The sequence below is a fragment of the Hypanus sabinus genome, chromosome 3 (assembly GCF_030144855.1).
Source record: "Hypanus sabinus isolate sHypSab1 chromosome 3, sHypSab1.hap1, whole genome shotgun sequence".
In the NCBI taxonomy this organism is placed as follows: domain Eukaryota; kingdom Metazoa; phylum Chordata; class Chondrichthyes; order Myliobatiformes; family Dasyatidae; genus Hypanus; species Hypanus sabinus.
Window position 1 is genome coordinate 118,556,211 of NC_082708.1, and position 14,106 is coordinate 118,570,316.

The 14,106-nt window shown below is 42.7% G+C and overlaps 1 protein-coding gene across 1 annotated transcript in view; it reads left to right on the forward strand.

Moving 5' to 3' along the window:
* The first annotated feature begins 5,802 nt into the window (after positions 1–5,802).
* The window catches only part of arhgap10 (Rho GTPase activating protein 10), a 229,334-nt gene continuing 221,030 nt past the window's right edge, over positions 5,803–14,106 (forward strand). The window contains exon 1 of the mRNA XM_059965015.1: positions 5,803–6,244. Within this exon, the coding sequence (XP_059820998.1) occupies positions 6,091–6,244 (154 nt within the window). The 5' untranslated portion in view covers positions 5,803–6,090. The remainder of the gene's footprint in view (positions 6,245–14,106) is intronic.

Sequence of the window (14,106 nt, forward strand, 5' to 3'; positions counted from 1 at the left end):
TGTTGGTTTTTAAAAGCTTCCCATTCCTCTAAATTCCTACTAATTTCTGCTCTATTATGTGCCCTCACTTTGGCTTTTACGTTGGCTTTAGCTTCTCTTGTTAGCAACACTGTGTCATCCTTCCTTTAGAATACTTCTTCCTCTCTGGGACGTACATATCCTGTGCCTTCTGAACTGCTTCCAGAAATTCCAGCCTTTACTGCTCTGCCATCATCCCTGCCAGTGTTCTTTTCCAATCAATTCTGGCCAGCTCCTCTTTCGTGCCTCTGTATTTCCCTTTACACCACTGTAACACCAACACATCTGACTTTAGCTTCTCCTTCTCAAATTTCAGGGTGAATTCGATCACGTTACTTCCCCTTAGGGTTCTTTTACCTTACGCCCTCTAATCAATTCTAGTTCATTTCACAGCACCCAATCCAGAATAGCTGATCATTTAGTGGACTAGGCAGTCTAGAAATTCCCCAGCACCAACCTGATTTTCCCAATCCACCTGCATATTGAAATTCTCCATGACTATTGTAACACATCCCTTTTGACATGCATTTTCTATCTCCCATTGTAATTTGTAGGCCTCATCCTTACTACTGTTTGGGGGTTTGTATACAACTCCCATCGAGGTATTTTTACCCTTGCAGTTCCTTAGCTCTATCCACAATGATTCAACACCTTCTGACTTTAATCGCTTCTTTATAGTGATTTGATTTCATATTTACCAACAGAGCAACACTACCCCCTCTGCCTTCCTGCCCATCCTTTCGATACAATGTGTATCCTTGAACATCAAGCTCCCAGCTATAATCTTTCAGCCATGAATCCATGATGCATGCAACATCATACCTGCCAATTTGCAACTGTGCTGCAAGTTTATCTACCTTATTCCATATACTGCACGCATTCAGGTACAACACCTTCAGTCCTGTATTCACCTTTTTGATTTTGTCTGCCTTTTACGTTGCAACTCATCCTGTTGACTACAATCTTGCCTTATCAACAGCCTCTCTTCACTACACATTGCCTCCTTGTAAACCAACTACCTCAACTTCAGCACTATTCTCTGTCTTTCCTATGATACTTCTTGCATTTGAATATAGGCTGCTCAGGACACTTATCACAGCAGGCTCAACTTTTTGATTCTTAACTTTGTCTGAAATCTTACCAACATCTGACTCCACAACTTCTTCACTAACTGTTCTGGCACTCTGGTTCCCATTCCCCTGCGACTCTCATTGAAACCCTACTGTGTAACATTAACAAACCCCCTTGCTGGGATATTAGTCCCCCTCCAGTTCAGATACAAGCTATCCTTTCTGCACAAGTCCCATCTTCCCTGGAAGAGAGCCCAGAGATCTAAAAATCTTATGCCCTCCCTCTTAAACCAACTCCTTAGCCACATATTAAATATATAATCTTCCTAGTTCTGGCTTCACTAGCACATGGCATAGGTAGCAATCTTGAGATCAAAACCCTGGAGGTCCTGCCCTTTAACTTAGCATCCAAGTCCCTAAACTCCCTAAATTCCCTATGGAGAACCTCGTCATTCGTCCCACCCATGTCATCGGTACCTAAATGGACCACGACGTCTGGTTGTTCACCCTGTCACTAAGAATGTTGAGGACTCGATCTGAGATATCCTGGATTCTGTCACCCAGGAGGCAACGTACCATCTGGGAAACTTGTTCTCGCTTACAGAACCTCCCGTCCGTTCCCCTAACTAACAAATCCCGTCACCACAGCGTGCCTCTTCTCTCCCCCTTCTCTTCTGAGTCACAGAGGCAGACGCAGTGCCAGAGACTCAATCACTGATATTTTCCTCTGTTAGGTCATTTCCCCCCCAACCGTATCCAAAGTAATATACCTGTTGTTGAGGGAGATGGCCACAGGATTATTCTACACAGGCTCCTTACCCCCTTTCACCTTCCTGACTGTCACCCAGTTTCTTCTGTCCTGCACCTTGTGTATGCCCATCTTCAGCTTCCCGAAAGATCCAGAGTGCACCCAGCTCCAGCTCCAACTCCTTAACGTGGCTTGATAGAAGCTGCCATTGGACGCACCTCATAGTTGTAGCTGTCAGGTACACTGGAGGTCTCTCTGCCTTCCCACATCCCACAAGGGGAGCATTTCACTATCCTGCCTGTCACCACTGCTGACCTAGCTGAGCAGATATAGAGAAAGATAAAAATGAGCTCTTCTTTTCTTTACTTTCTCTGAGTGAAGCCTCTCTTCGCTGAAGCCTCAAAGAGCTAAAGCCTTAAGATCATCACTCTGTGTCCAGCCAGACGATAGCCGCTGCGGTGACAGTCCCGCTTTCCTTTAATTTGCTGATTGGTCACTGGCCAAAGCTCTGTTACCCTGCTGTGACCTGCTCCTGTCTTTTATCCTTGGGCAGTGGAACTACTTGATGTTCCCTCCTCTACAACTTCTGATGTCCGGTCACTGGCGAAAGCAAAATGCTAGAGGAACTCAGCAGGTCAGGCAGCATCTATGGAAATGAATAAACAGCTGATGTTTTGGGCCAAGACCCTTCTTCAGGAGAAATGGAAAGGGAAAGGCACTAGAATAAAAAGGTGGGGGGAGGAAAAGGAAGCTACCTAGAAAGTGATAGGTGAAGCCAAGTAGCTGGGACGAATAAATGGCTAGAGAAGAAGGAATCTGATTGGAGAGGAATAGACCATAGGAGAAGGGGAAGGAGGAAGGGAGCCAGGGGAAGTCACGGGCAGGTGAGAACAGGTAAAAGGCCAGAGTGGAAAGGAAGAGGGGAGTGGGAGGGATTTTTTTTAATGGAAAGGAGATAAGGATATTCATGCCTTCAGGTTGGAGGGTATTCAGACAGAATATAAGGTGTGTTGCTCCTCCACCCTTAGAGTGGCCTCATCTTGGCACAAGAGGAGGCCATTGGCTGACATGTCGGAACAGGAATGGGAATTGAAATTAAAATGTTTGGCCACCGGGCATTCCGCTATTGATGGATGGAGCAGAGGTGCTCGACAAAGTGGTCCCCCAGTTTATGACGGGACTCACCAAAGGAGAGGAGGCTGCACTGGGACAAAACTGGTCCTCCGAAAGACCAGAATGGTAATCCTTGTGTGGAGCCAAATGAGATGAGGGAGATCCTAAGCAAATTTTTTGCATCTGTATTTACTCAGGACACAGACACGGAGCCTGTAGAAGTGAGGCAAAATAGCAACAAGGTCATGGACCCTGTACAGATCACAGAAGATTAAAAAGATGTTTGCTATCTTGAGGCAAATTAGGGTAGATAAATCCCCAGAGCCTGATAAGGTGTTCCCTTGGACTCTGTGGGAGGCAAGTACAGAAATTGCAGGGGCCCTAGGAGAGATATTTAAATCGTCCTCTGTGACAGATGAGGTACTGGTGCATTGGAGGTAGCTAATGTGACTCCATTGTTTAAGCAAGGCTCTAAAAATAAAACAGGAAATTATGGGATGGTGAGCCTGACATCAGTAGTGGGAAAGTTATTGGAAGGTATTCTAAAGGATTGGATGTATGTGTATTTGGATACACATTTGGACTGATTAGGTATAGTCAGCACAGCTTTGTGTGAGGTATGTCATGTCTAACCAATCTTAAAGAGTTTTTCAAGGGAGTTACCAGAAAAGTTAATGAAGGCAAGGCAGTGGATGTGTCTACAAGGCATTTGACAAGGTCATGCATTGGAGGTTGGTCAAGAAGTTTCAATCGCTCAGTGTTTAAGATGAGGTAGTAAATTGGATTAGATATTGCCTTTGTGGGAGAAGCCAGAGAGTGGTAGTAAATGGTTGCCTCACTGACTGGAGGCTTGTGACTAATGCGATTGGTGCTGAGTCTGTTGTTGTTTGTCATCTATCTCAATGATATGGGTGAAAATGTGGTTAACTGGATCAGTAAATTTGTGGATAACACCGAGATTAGGGTTATTAATGCAGACAAGCATTAGGACCAAGTAGGGTAGGTCTTTCACAGTGAACAGAAAGTGGCAACACAGGTAAACAAATTAAGGTAGCAGGTAGCAAATTAAGTTTTTGGAACTTTGCTTTCATAAATCAAAGTATTGAGTACAGGAGATGGGATGTTATGTTGAAGTTGTATAAAATGTTGGTGAGGACTAATTTGGAGTATTGTATGTAGTTTTGGTCACCAACCTACAGGAAAGATGTAAATAAGATTGAAAGAGTACCAAGAAAATTTATGTGGATGTTGCCAGGACTGAAAGACCTGAGTTATAAGGGAAGATTGAATAAGTTTAGGAATTTATTCCTCAGAACACAAAAGACTGAGGGGAGATTTGATAGAGGTATACAAAATTATGAGGGGTATAGATAGGGTAAATGCAAGCAGGGTTTTTCCACTTAGGTTGAGTGGGACTGCAACTAGAGGTCATGGGTTAAAAGTGACAGGTGAAAAGTTTAAGGGGAACATGTGGGGAAACTTCTTCACTCAGAGGGCCGTGCGAGTATGGAACGAGCTGCCAGCACAGGTGGTGCATACAAGCTTGATTTCAATGTTTAAGAGAAGTTCAGATGGGTACATGGATGATAGAGGTATGGAGGGTAGAGGATGAGAGTAGGCAATTTAAATGGTACAGTACAGACTAGAAAGGCTTGTTTCTGTGCTGCAATTCTCTGTGGCTCTATTACTCTGCACTTTCTCTATATGTAGATTTGCTATATAGCTTGTGTCAGGCCTGCTTCTGCAGGTGCCTCTCAGTCTCTACCCAGCTAATAGGATTCACCTGCTGCTCATTTTGGACTCATAACCAGCAGTCTATTTAGCCCCAGTTCTCAGCCACAGTCTATGTTCATTGGTTGAACTATTTAATGTCCTGGTCTTCACTCTTCTTGCCTAAAGTTTACCTTGTGTTTGGTTTCTGTTCTCTCTCATTATGTGGCCCCTCATAGCTTGTTACTTTGCTGTCTATAAGTAAAGAATGGTTTACTGCTGCTCTGCTTCAGGGATAAGCCTACCCCCACAGTTCCTGACATGCCCGTCTACAAAAACGATCTGATGCTCTTGGGTTTACTGCCTAAATGGTGGCATCAAGGAGAGAGGACACTGTTCAACGAGGAGGAGGAAGAGCTCTCAACTGGTCACCATATCCACTGAGGGTGGACATATTTGATAAGGAAGATGTAAAGGATATTATGGATGGTGGCGAATCGGGTTGGCAAACCACCACCACATCAGATATCAGAAGCACCGCACTTTGTTACCATGTACCGACGCACCAGAGGGCTCACGAGACTTCCTGCACTGAAAGAAACGCGAAACGATCTTTCATGATTAACTGTTATGACAAGTGCTTTATAGTGATTGTGTTCATCTCTTTTGCGAAGCTCCAGACCCAGGCGGGGTATCTGACTTTTGTGCTCCGAGTGTGATCTGAGTTGTTAAAATAAGCCTGCGATCTTGAGGCGTGTTGACATGTCGTTCCGTCTACAAACGGGCGATTTAAAAAAAAACACCATTTGGTACACTGGCGAAATCGTCTCCTTTCTTTTGGGAGACGGATTCAACTCACCTCATTGAAGGGTGTGTGTCCCCACCCAGAGAGAGAGAGCACCCCCTTGGCTGCAACGAATTGAATCGACGTTGGAGCCAATCTAGCATTCTTTACTCGAATGTCATTCGCAACAAAATGTTTTCGAATATATGTTTTGAGAACTGCAATTTTTTTTTCAAATGGTCCAGGGCTGACAAGAACTGACAAGATCACTGCCAAGAACCAGCGGACTTTCGCACTGTCTCTGCTAGGTGCCCTGCGAGTTGGTCTGGGAGGTGTGGGTGGGGAGCGCAGGCTCCGCCCTCTCCCTCCCGGCTCGGCTCAGTTTGCTCTTCGCCGACCGACCGCGGGTAGCTGAACCCTTCGGCAGGCAAAGCCTGGCTTTGCTGGCTGTCTGTCAGCGGGTCCTGGACCCCCACCCCTCGCCCAGCAGCATCTCAACTCCTGCCCCCCCCCCGAGGGGCCGCCCGCCTCACGGTTTCCTTTGCGGAGGAGATCGCTGTCTGTTTCGGGACTTGCCTGGTGGGACGACCCTCAATCCCACTCCTCACCTCTCCTCCCCTCACCGGCCCGACAAAACGCGGGAAGCTATGGGGCTGCAGCCACTGGAGTTCAGCGACTGCTACGTGGAGAGCCCCCACTTTCGCGAGCGGCTGAGGGCGCACGAAGTTGAGCTGGAGAAGACGAACAAGTTCATCAAGGAGTTGTTGAAGGACGGGAGGGCGCTCGTCGCAGCCACGAAAAGTAAGTGTGGTCCCGGCCGCGCGGGCTCCAGGTGCCCGCGGCCTTGAGCGCTGCTCTCTCCGGAGGCAACTTGCGTGGCGTTGTGGGGACCAATCTGTCAGTATTTTCTCTCTGGTTGAATGAAATTCTCATCCTCTCACATCCCAAACAGTTGTTTGCTATGGATCTGTGTTTTAAAAAAAATAATTCCGTCAGTTTGAAGGGTGTTGGGCAACGGGAGTCTGAGTTTGTGTAAAGAGCCCTGGTATCAAAGTGTACATCAGTGTTAATTTGTCATTTGACAGAATTATTCCTGCTGTTCATTCCAATTGCTACTAAATCTCCTAGCCGGGTTTCGCGTTAATTTTTTTTAATGCTCTTTCAGTGATGGAGTTTGAGAGGGAAGTATTCTCTCACTGGAAGTGTGCATCTCAAGAATGATTTTTTTTGTAGTTCTGAAATATTGGGGAAACTGCCACTCCCCACTCTTTTAAGCAGGAGAGGGCGTTAGTACAGGACATGACATTAATCAAAATAAGAGAGACAAATCTTAACAAGCGAGAGTAGACGCTGAGATTCTTCCAAAAACTCCACTACATGTCTACTCTGTTCCCCAAACGGAGAAACTTGTTTAAACTCCCAACGACTATTTTGTAATTTACTGTTTGATATTACTCAGTCTCTGTAAAGCAGGGATCACTTGATGTAACAATATCATGTGGATTACTCATTATTGTTTGAGACAACCAAAGAGTATTGGTCACTGCCATCTTAGTACTGATTTCAGGAGATTTTTCATACAAGCACTTGGGTTGGTGGGATAAACTTCTTGTTGCTTGTTTTTTGTCTTGGAAAATGAGTTGAGCAGAATGGTCTGCCTCCATTATTTGTCATGTTTCCCGATAACCACCCTGTTTCCCCAGTAAAAATGTTTTCATTTTCATTCTGTGAAAAAGTGTTTGTTTTCACTGTTTAAAATCTAAGCAATTAAAGACTTTTTCTAATATCTCCCTATCTAATTCGTTGCCAATTTTAATTTAATTTAAATACCATGAAGTAGTTTGATGTGATTTTTGTATCTCTCACACACTGTAAATATGAGATGTGAGTACCATATACTTTTTCACCACTTTTCAGGTGAGCTGTAAAAGGATCACAACCTTGTACATGGTTCAATATTTTCAAAGGTATTAAAGCTGTTAATTCCCTCAAACTTTTACATTTTGGTTTCACTTTATTTATTACTGATCTAGACATAAGTGGCTTAGCAGAATTAGTTATTCTCAATGAGTATATTGTTTTACTTGAGTATATCATGGGCTGAATATTTGCCAGGTGATTCATTAGGAGTTTGCATCAGTGTAATGTTTTATGATGGGCACAAAGTTTATGGAAAGGCTTGAGCTGCATTTTGCCTTTCCGAGCACTGCTCTAGCTGGATCCGAGAGAAATATTGAAAGTGGTATTTTTTGTGGAGACTTGTTATTTCCAGGAATGCTTAAAAAAGAGGAAGTGAGTTGTGCAAAGCAGGAGTTCAGTTTTTTTTTGCTTTTATGAATGTGTGTGCAGCGACTTAGCACAAAGGTTATTCCCTGAATTTTGCATTGGTCTTCTGGCTTTAGAAGCAATTTTTTTTTGTTATTCAGAATGAGGAAGGACAAAGTATTGTGCTGCAAGAGACCTTAGGATCTGTTACATTGGAGACTGTGAGCTCATGGTGAATCCCAAAATGAATAAAAGTAATACAGAAAATATGCTAATCTGACCTCAGCAATTACTTGCCCCAAAAATAAAAGCATCGAGAGGAACTCAGTAGGCGGACAGTATCTGTGGAAGGAAATGGATAGTTGACAACTTAACAGTTGCCTGGACAAATTGTTGACTGTCCACTTTCTTCCGCAGACCACTGAGTTCCAACAGCAGCATAATTTTTCTTTTGCAGATTCCAGTATTTGCATTTTTTTGTCCCATCAGCAGTCATATGTTCTGTGGTGATGAATGTGTGATAAGGAAGAGTAAAGTGGAAGAAGAACCGTATATAGGGTCAATTTAGTGGTCAACTATGAACTAACATCAGCTTCTCTTGCATGATATCCCCCATGATAAAGCTAATACAAAGAGTCTCAGGACTGGTTTGATAAGAGCTGGGAATTAATTACAAATGCAACGTACTACTGGTTTGGATGCTCCCCATGCCTTGGAGTAAAGCAACACCTCTACAGCCACCAGGTGGTCAAGGTTCAATAGAAAACCATGATTAAAGAGCATCTGGTAGATGGAGCATAAGACTTCTATGTTGGACAGATATGTCTGTGTTGTCAAAGACAAAAATATGGTCCAAACACCCAGACTGAGTGCAAGGGATGGAGGTAAACATATCAAGGGCAGAGGAGCAGAGTGCCTACTGGAAGGGACACTTCAAATAACCTCAGCTATTACTCTATCCTTACTAAGAACCATTCCACAGCAAACTCCGGTCAAATCCTGTTTCAGTCCTGACTGTGTGCCTACCGCTAAACAGAGTGGAACTTCAGTTACAAACTTATCACCCAGTTCTGTAAGGAGGAAGAAATAATGGGGATCTTGGATGCTCTATTCATGACTATCTTCAAGAATGGGCAAATCCAATTGTGGCAAAAACAGTGTTCTTAGAGTCTGCCTGGGTTCTTCTTAACTGGCCCTCTTAGGGGATGAAGAGCTACTCCCCAAAATGCAGTGTGGATTCCACCCATCTCACAATTGAGATGATCTTCACTGTGCAAAAACACCAAAGATAAATGCAAAGAATGGCATTGACCACTGTACCTATTGAGAGGACAATGGAGAAACGCTCTTAAGTTTAGCTGCCTGTAGAGATTTATCTCCTCATGTGCTTGCTTCTTGAAGGCATGTGACCAGTGGTGCCAATCTCAGCACAGATCAGTGTCATGCAAGGCTGTCTCATTCTCACACACTCTCTTTAATATTTATTATTGCAAAGCTGCATTTCAGCTCTGCCTCCAAATTGCTTCCTGCAAAAGTGGATCTATCTGGAGGAGTTGTAGGGAATTGTTCAGTCTACATTTCTGTACTTCAGAACTTGCATATGTCCTGTCAGCCTTACTCAATGTGCAGCACTATGCAGATGGCTCTTGCACAGATTTGGAGGCTGAGCTACAGGCCTGTGTTGACTCTGTCACTGAAGCATACAAAAGAATGAACCTTAAACCTGTAAAGGTCCTTTGCCAGTCTCTGATGATCTGTGGAAATTTCATTGGCATGTAAATGAAAGTGTGTTAGTTGACAAATACGACATTGGACATAGTTTTGCATCTGCATCACCATTGAAGGTGCTGATGTTGATGTATGATACTTAATCCTTTGTAAATTTTAGATTTTAACGATAAATTATTTGACCTTTCATCTGCAGTCACTCCCCATCCTTCAATTTTAACACCTCGTAGACATTTTCCAGAAGCTGCACTTAACAGTGCTGCCAATTGAAATGTTCCACCAGTTACTGAGAATCTTTGCAGTGCCCTCATTATTGCTCTGGATCGGCTAAGCTTATCCTGTGCAAAATGGTGATGTCTCTGACCACGTTACCCAAAATTGTTGGAATTCATGTTGTGTCTTAGCGGTTGAGATCTTTCCATATAGAAAATAAAGTACTGTTTCTCAATCTCATGTGGAATCTTACTGGAAGAGAACAGGCAGCCATAGATCAGTCAAAAATGGAGAGGAATAGAAAATTTAAAATAATAGCTGGATGCTCTTGGTACTCAGAACAAAGGTGTTCTGCAAAACAGTCATGCAATTGTGTTTGTTTTCTTCCAATGAAGAGTAAACTACATTTTGCGTAGTGATACAATACATTATGTTGGAAAAAGTATGAAAGAATAAAGTTGTTTTTTGTTGTTTTGAAAGTAAGGTGTTGCAAATCTTGTGGTTGCATGGCTAGGTGCTATGAGAAGGGGAGTAGTTGGTGGTGATGGAAGAGCAAATGATGCATTTTTAAAGTGAATGGTTCCTTCAAATAATGAAAAGGGAGGGGAGAGGAAGATGTGTCTGGTGTCTCCATTTGACATTAAGGTTAGAGATCAGAAAGAAAAGAACCCAAAGTGGCCAGAAACTGACTGAATATTGCCGGAGAGTAAAATGCTTGGAATAATGATGTACTGTTTGGAATAACTTGGGAAGAGCTGGTACCAAGGTAATCATTAGGGTAAAGTTTCTTTAGAGAATTATAAATTGGTTCAAGTTGGTCTTTGAGCAGAAACACTACCCAGGAAAATCATTTTAAAGTGAAGCATTTGACATCTGGGAAATGACCAGCAGAATCATCATGAATATTTTGCAGTAATGAAATTATATAATATGTGGAGGAAATACGGCCTTGATTATAATGCTGTAATCATATCCCATTATGTCAGTGGGAGGATTTTAACAAATCAAATATTCTGCAATAAAAAGTTAAGTATTAGCAGGCACAAATTTATCATCTCTTTCAAAAGCAGAACATTTTATGATGCAGTTGACCATTGATTTAGTACTGGAGATTTTATAAGACCTTAAGACACAGGAGCAGAATTGGGCTATTCAGCCCATTCAATACGCTCTGCTGTTCCATCATTGCTAATTTATTACTCCGCTCAACCCCATTCATCTGCCTTCTCTGTAACCTTTGATGCCCTGATTAATCAAGAAGCTACCAACCTCTGCCTTAAATATATCCAATGACTTGGCCTGCACAACCATTTGTGGCACTGAATTTCATAAGTTTGCCACCTTTTGACTAAATTTTTTTCCTCTAATCTCTGTTCAAACTGAGTGTCCCTCAATTCTGAGGCTGTACCCTCTGGTCCTAGAATCCCCCATGGTAGGAAGCATCCTCTCTACATACACTCTATCTAGGGCTTTCAATATTTGCTTTCGATGACATCCCTCTTCCCCCCCCCCCACCACATTCTTCTAAACTTCAGCAAATTCAGGCCTAGAGCCTTCAAACGTTCCCCATATCTTAACTCTTTCATTTCTGGAATCATTGTCATGAACCTCCTCTAGACCTACTCCAATGGCAGCACATGTTTTCTGAGATAAGGACCCCAAAACAGCTCAAAGTACTTTAATTATGCCCTATGAAGCTTCATCATTACATTCTTGTATTCTAGTCATCTTGAAATGAATGCTAACACTGCATTTGCCATACATCCCACTGACTTAACCTGCAAATTAACCTTTAAGGAATCCTGCAGGAGGACTCTCAAGTCCCTTTACATCTCTGATTTTTGAATTTTCTCCCCATTTACAAAATTGTCCATGCCTTTATTTCTTCTACCAAAGTGCACAACCATGCACTTCCCTATGATATGTTTCATCAGCTATTTTTAATGCCCATTTTCCCAATCTGTCTTCATATCGTTTGCAAAGTTGGCTGCAAAGCTATTCCTTCATCCAAATCATTGTTGACATACCTTTAACATGAAAAGAAGTGGTCCCAAACCAAACACTGTGGCACACCACTAGTCACTGGCAGCCAACCAGAAAAAAGCTCCTTTTACTTTGACTTTTTTGCGCTCTTACCTTGTTAAGCAACCTCGTGTGACACTTGTCAAAGTCCTTCTGAAAATCCAAATAAACAACATCCACTGACTCTCCTTTGTCTACTTTGCCTGTTATTTCCTGTAAGAATTCTGACAGATCTGTCAAGCAATATTTCCCTTAAGGAAATCATGCTGACTTTTGCCTATTTTGTCATGTGCCTCCAAGTACCCTGAAACCTCATCTTTGATAATGGACTCCCAACATCTTCCCAACCGCTGAAGTCAAGCTAACTTGCCTATAATTTTTTTCCTTCTGCTCCCCTCCTTTCTTAAAGAGTGGAGTGACATTTACAATTTTCCAGTCTTCCAGAACCAATCCAAAATCTAGTGACTCTTGAAAAGTTATTGTTAATATCACCACAGTCTCTTCAGCTTCCTCTTTCAGAACCCTGGCATGTAGTCCATCTGGTCCATGTGGCTTGCCTACCTCCAGCTTCCCAAGCATCTTCATCTCAGTAATAGCAGCTGCGCTCACTTTTGTTCCCTGCATTTCTGGCATTCTGCTAGTGTTAGCATCATTTTCCAGCAATGCGATATCCACTCTTGTCTCTTTTTATATATCAGAATAAAAAAAATAGATATCCTCTTGTATATTTTTGGCTAGCTTACATTTATATTTCATATTTTTGCTCTTTATGGCTTTTTAAGTTGCTTTCTGTTGTATTTAAAAAGCTTCCTTATCCTCTACCTTCCCACTATTTTTTGCTAAATTATGTGACACCTCTTTTGCTGTCTTTGACTTCCCTTGTCAGATACATTCCTTTGGGATGTGTCTTTTGTGCTTTCCAAATTGCTCACAGACACTCCCTCCATTGCTGTCTATTGTCGACCCTGCTAGTGTTCTCTTCCAATCCACTTTGGCCACTCTCATGCCCCTGTAATTCACTTTGATCCACTGTAATGCTGATACATCCAATTTTAGCTCCTTTTTAAACTGCAGGGTGAATTCTATGCTATTATAATAACTGCCTCCAAAGGGTTCCTTTATCTTCAGCTCCCTAGTCAAAGATTCAAAGCACATTTATTATCAAAGGATGTATAAATTATACACCTTGAGATTTGTCTGCTTATAGACAGCCACAGAGCAAGAAACCCGTATAACCCAATTTTTAAAAAAAGAAAGGCCGAAAAATCCCAATGCAAAGAAAGAAGGGGAAAAACCCCACAAATCATTCAAACAATAGAAGCAAGCCAACAGCTTTCTGGAGCAACCAAAGTAGGCCCAAGACTCGGTCCCAGCTCATTGCACTAGCAGAGCAAAAATGCAGAGTCGTCGGATCAGTTGACAGCCTCAGCCCTGCAGAGAAAGGAGTGAACATTCATGGGAGATTGAGGGAAATCAGCCAACCATTGTCTCTGTTCCGGACACTCGGGCTTCCAGACCATCTGTGCCAGCATTTAAATTGTTCATGCAAATACCCGATCGAGAATTGGGTGCTCATCCTCTTGGGGGCTCAACCACAACCACAAGCTGCTCTAAAAAAAGTCATCTCTGTGGCTTTTGACAAATTCCCTCTTTTGGGATCCAGTATCAACATGATTTTCCCAATCTATCTCCATATTGAAATCCTCTCATGACTATTGCAACATACCTCTTCTATCTCCCATTATAGTTTGTAGTTCATATCCGGATATTGTTCGGAGGCCTGTATATAACTTCTATGAGGGTCTTTTTACCCTTGCAGTTTCTGAACTTTATCCACAAGGATTCTACATATTCCAGTCCTATGTCACCTCTTTTTAAGGATTTGATTTGATTTTTACCAGCAGAGCCATGACTCAGTTAAACCCACAACAGTATACTAGCCAATCTCGAACTGTGCCACAAGATCATCTCCCTGATTTCGTATACTGTGTGCATTCAAATATAACACCTTTAGTCCTGTATTCATCACCCTTTTCAATTTGGCCCCTGTTACATTTTAGCTCATCTCACTGACTGAAATTTTGCCCTATCATCTGCCTGTCCTTTCTTACAGTGACACTACACACTGCATCTAGTTGTATACCTACTGCCTCAATCTAAGCTCTATTATTCTGGTTCCCACCCCACTGCCTAGTTTAAACGCACTAGCAAACCTGCACAAGGATATTTGTCCCCCTCGGGTTCTGGTGTAACTTGTTGTTTTTGTACAGGTCATAACCTTCCCCAGAAGAGATCCCCGTGATCAAGAAATCTGAAACCCTGCCCCTGCACCAATTCTTCAGCAACACATTCACCTGCCAAATCATCCTATTATTGCCCTCACTGGCATGTGACACAGGCAGCAATCCAGAGATAATTTCCCTGGAGGTCTTGCT